Below are 3897 nucleotides of genomic sequence, written 5' to 3' on the forward strand. Positions count from 1 at the left end.
GAATCTCTACTCCGTTAAATATCATACGTTTAAAACTCCTTGCCAGTGGTTCAGAACCGACCGCGCATCTCTCATAATCATCCTTCCCATAGCTCACTCAAGCACAATATCACCTTCATTACTACACAACAATAGATAGGTACTTGTAATGAATAATATATATAGCCTATTTGCATTGAATTAATATAAAAAAGATAGATACAAAGCATTTATTTTTTTAATAGGTTATTTCAAAATATCTGTTCAAGCTACTTAAGAATAACTGTAAGAATCAAAAGAAGAATTAAACTTTGATTAACAAACCTGTAGACAGGTGCTCCTGTTGATCCTTGTGTTGTTAGATGTACATCGGTAACAAATATGCAACTATCCTCTCCATAAACCTGACTTATGATACCAGTCGACCATGAATTGAGTAAAGACGAAGCGACAAAAGGCGAATACTCCACTACAACGTCCATCCCTTGGTGTAGTTGGGTGTTTGAGGTACTCCTAAGAAAATCATTTACAGAACTTGAAACTCTACCACTCCGTTTGTTTTCGGTATTGTGTCTCTCTTTTAATACGACGAACGTCGAGCACATCATGAACAGTAGACCAGCGTCATCATTCAAGTCTTTCTCTACAGTCCTGATATCGAAGAACCGATCAAATGAATTTTCTTTCAACGTTTGGTATACTATGTCGGAGAATATAATAGAATCTACTTTCAAATAATGCTCACTATCATTCAATTTCAACGAGCTTAACGATTCTTCCATGTTTCTATTGAATATTGAAACTTTATCTTGGGGGGAGAGATGAGGTTTTGAAACAAATTCAAGGAGGATATTCTCGAATCCAGGAAAGCCCAGTATGATACCACTGATCAGAATGCATTTTTTTGTCTGAACTCCACTCAAGGAATATCCATTGCTGCTCTCTATAATGACACTTCTACTTCCATTTTCATACATTTCTGAAACAAAAAAAATGTCGATTGTATTATCTAATGATATTGTAAGTAGCCTATTACAATACTTCCATTGAAATTTTTTCATAATGTAATAAGTTATGATATTTTGAAAATAATTCTTACAAAATAGAATTGTAGTAAAATAGATTTCTATTTGATAATAATATTTTTATATCAATAATTTATCTTTCATAAGCTTTGGTTGAATAATAAAAATCCTCTTGAATTCTACTTGGAAGGTCTAATTGGAGACAAATCAACAACTAGCCAAAGTCGCAGTCTAACAATCGGTTTTACCGATTTACCCCATCAATATCATCAACACGCTAATATGCAAAGCAAAAACATCAGTCAACCAGCTAGCTGAGTTGTTGCCAGTTATTTCAATCAACCAGCCTAGCAAGCCGTAATTTTCATAATATAAAATCTAAATACTTTTTGATTACCGGTAGGCCTTCGTATTTTTTAAATAGGGGTACAAAAGTCAGGTTTGTGCAGTTGGTTTCCTTCAACCTCTGCCGAATCAAAAAAATCTGGTGTGGCGCACTCAAACAACTTTCCTTGCCATTATGAAAATTTCCATTATACTCGTAAGTAAACGAGTGATACTCGTTGTAATCTATAACATGATGTACCGTATTAATTTCAAAATTAATCAACTGACGCTAGTGTTCACGCGCATCTTAAGTCTACTATTCACTGGTACCTGCATAGACCACATATTTTTTTAAGGAGGGGGGAAACAATAGAGACCTGCAGCGTGGCGTGATTATTAGAACTAATATAACAGATCACTATAGTATTTCGCTGCACTTGAGTGGAACCATGAAAAATAACGCGGTAGCAGAGAAATTATAGACAAAAACTGTAACTGATTTTGACGGATAGCTGACTTACAGATTGAAAACTGGTCTGATGTTTACAGCACCGACAATATCGATCAAATTGTTACAAAAACAATAAGACTAAGTGAAAAAATAAACCAGTAAAAAAATGGATAGCACCCAGTCTAGTCAATGCAATCCCAGAAAGATACAAGCTTCACAGGAAACTCTCTCGACAACCGAACAATATTGAATTGCAAACCCGATATAAGAGCTACCGAAATACTTTGAATAATTTAATGAAAAAAGCAAAAATAGATTATTTTAATGAGAAGTTCGATGATCAAAGGAATAATGCCAAGAAAACTTGGGAATACATTAACGAGCTGCTTGAAACGTAGAAAAACACAAAGAAATAAGCCTAGATGCAAATATACTTAACGATTACTTTGCTAATGTGGGTGTATCATTTGCCAAAAGAATAGCAGTAAATGTTGATGATATCCCAGTTCCACACTCGCTATCTAATTCATGGCAGCACACTATCTTTCTCAACCCCACAAACTCAAACGAAATATTGACAATTATAAATAAGTTAAAAAATAAATATACACCTGGACCCGATAACCTTACAGGACCTTTCATAGGAAAAATTGCTCGATACATAACTGATCCTTAGAACATATATTCAAAAAATATTTAAATAAAGGTTACTTCCCAAAAAATTCAGAGAAGCAAGAATCATCCCAATACCTAAATCCGCAAATTAAAAAAAAACAGAGAATTATAGACCAATAAGCTTAATAAGTAACCTTCTAAAATTTTGGGAAAAAATTTGAAAACAGAATTATGAGTTTTTTGGAAAAATAAAATATAATAGATAAAAAGCAGTTTGGTTTTCAAAAAATAAGTCTACTAAAGATGCTGTCATCCACTTGAATAAAATAATTTCTGACAATTTCAATAACAATAGAAAAACTCTTGCAGTATTCAAGGATCTATCAAAGGCTTTTGATACCATACCTCACAATATATTATTGGACAGATCAAATAGGACTAGAATTAGAGGCGTAGCAAATGATTTATTTGCCTCATACTTAACTGAACGTAGACAATACCTACATCTCCATGGTCATCAGGTTTCGGCTTGCCTCAAGGTTTGTTGTTATCACTAATTCTTTTTTCTGTTGTATGTGAATGACCTACTTAAAATAAACCTACAAGATTGCACCACTCTGTCTTTTGCAGATGATACTGTATTGATCGTCAGTTGCAAAAGCTGGGAAGAACCTTTAATATAGCAAATATAAACCTAATTACGGTTAAAAATGGCCGCAAGACCATTGACCGCTTGACTTTAAATGCTGACAAAACTAAGTACATCACTTTTTTACCCAATATAACCAGACAATCAGCAACAGATTCAAGTCTTACAATAGAAACAGCAAATAATCGCAATGAAAACACTACAGATAATACAGAAGTTCATAAAACATTAGAAAGGGTGCAAACAATTAAATATCTGGGTTTACTATTAGATCAACATAATATATTAAATGGAACTAGCACATTGATTATTTATGATCAAAGCTGAAATATCTAATTAACATTATTTAAATAATACATAAAATAAAAAAACATAGACATAATACGAAAAATTTACTTTGCATATGCTCAATCACTATTTCAATACATTAATGAAGTATGGGGAGCTGCATATGATACGAATTTTAAAAAATTGTTTATCCTACAAAAACATATTATTATAAGAGCAGCATCAGGAAGGCCACGACTCTATCCTAGTAGGGAAATTTTTCTTGAATTTAAGGTCCCGACATTAAGACATAATTATATGAATATATAAAACTATAAAACTCTATATTAATAAGAATAAATCAAGCATTTTTGAGAATAAGAATTTTTGCTACACACATTTCACCCCATAATACACGTCCCAACAATAGATTCAACACAGAACTCATCAAGCTAACCATATGCAGGCACCAATTTACATATTATTGTAGCTACATTATCAATAAGATTCCAAAAGATTTATAGATAAAAATCTCACGTAATTTACTTAAATGTAGAATATTGGATTGAGCAGAATATATTCTT

General features: G+C 32.5%; 1 protein-coding gene across 1 annotated transcript; it reads right to left on the reverse strand.

Annotated features, from left to right (window-relative positions):
- Nucleotides 1-233: 233 nt before the first annotated feature.
- On the reverse strand, nt 234-3454 carry LOC111054857. The gene is made up of 2 exons (XM_039430462.1): nt 3443-3454; nt 234-958 (listed from the first exon to the last, which is right to left on the reverse strand). Exons 1-2 carry the CDS (start codon nt 3447-3449, stop codon nt 249-251), a joined length of 717 nt encoding a protein of 238 aa, XP_039286396.1. The 5' UTR covers nt 3450-3454; the 3' UTR covers nt 234-248.
- Nucleotides 3455-3897: the final 443 nt, after the last annotated feature.

Source organism: Nilaparvata lugens, chromosome 6 (genome assembly GCF_014356525.2).
Source record: "Nilaparvata lugens isolate BPH chromosome 6, ASM1435652v1, whole genome shotgun sequence".
Lineage (NCBI taxonomy): Eukaryota > Metazoa > Arthropoda > Insecta > Hemiptera > Delphacidae > Nilaparvata > Nilaparvata lugens.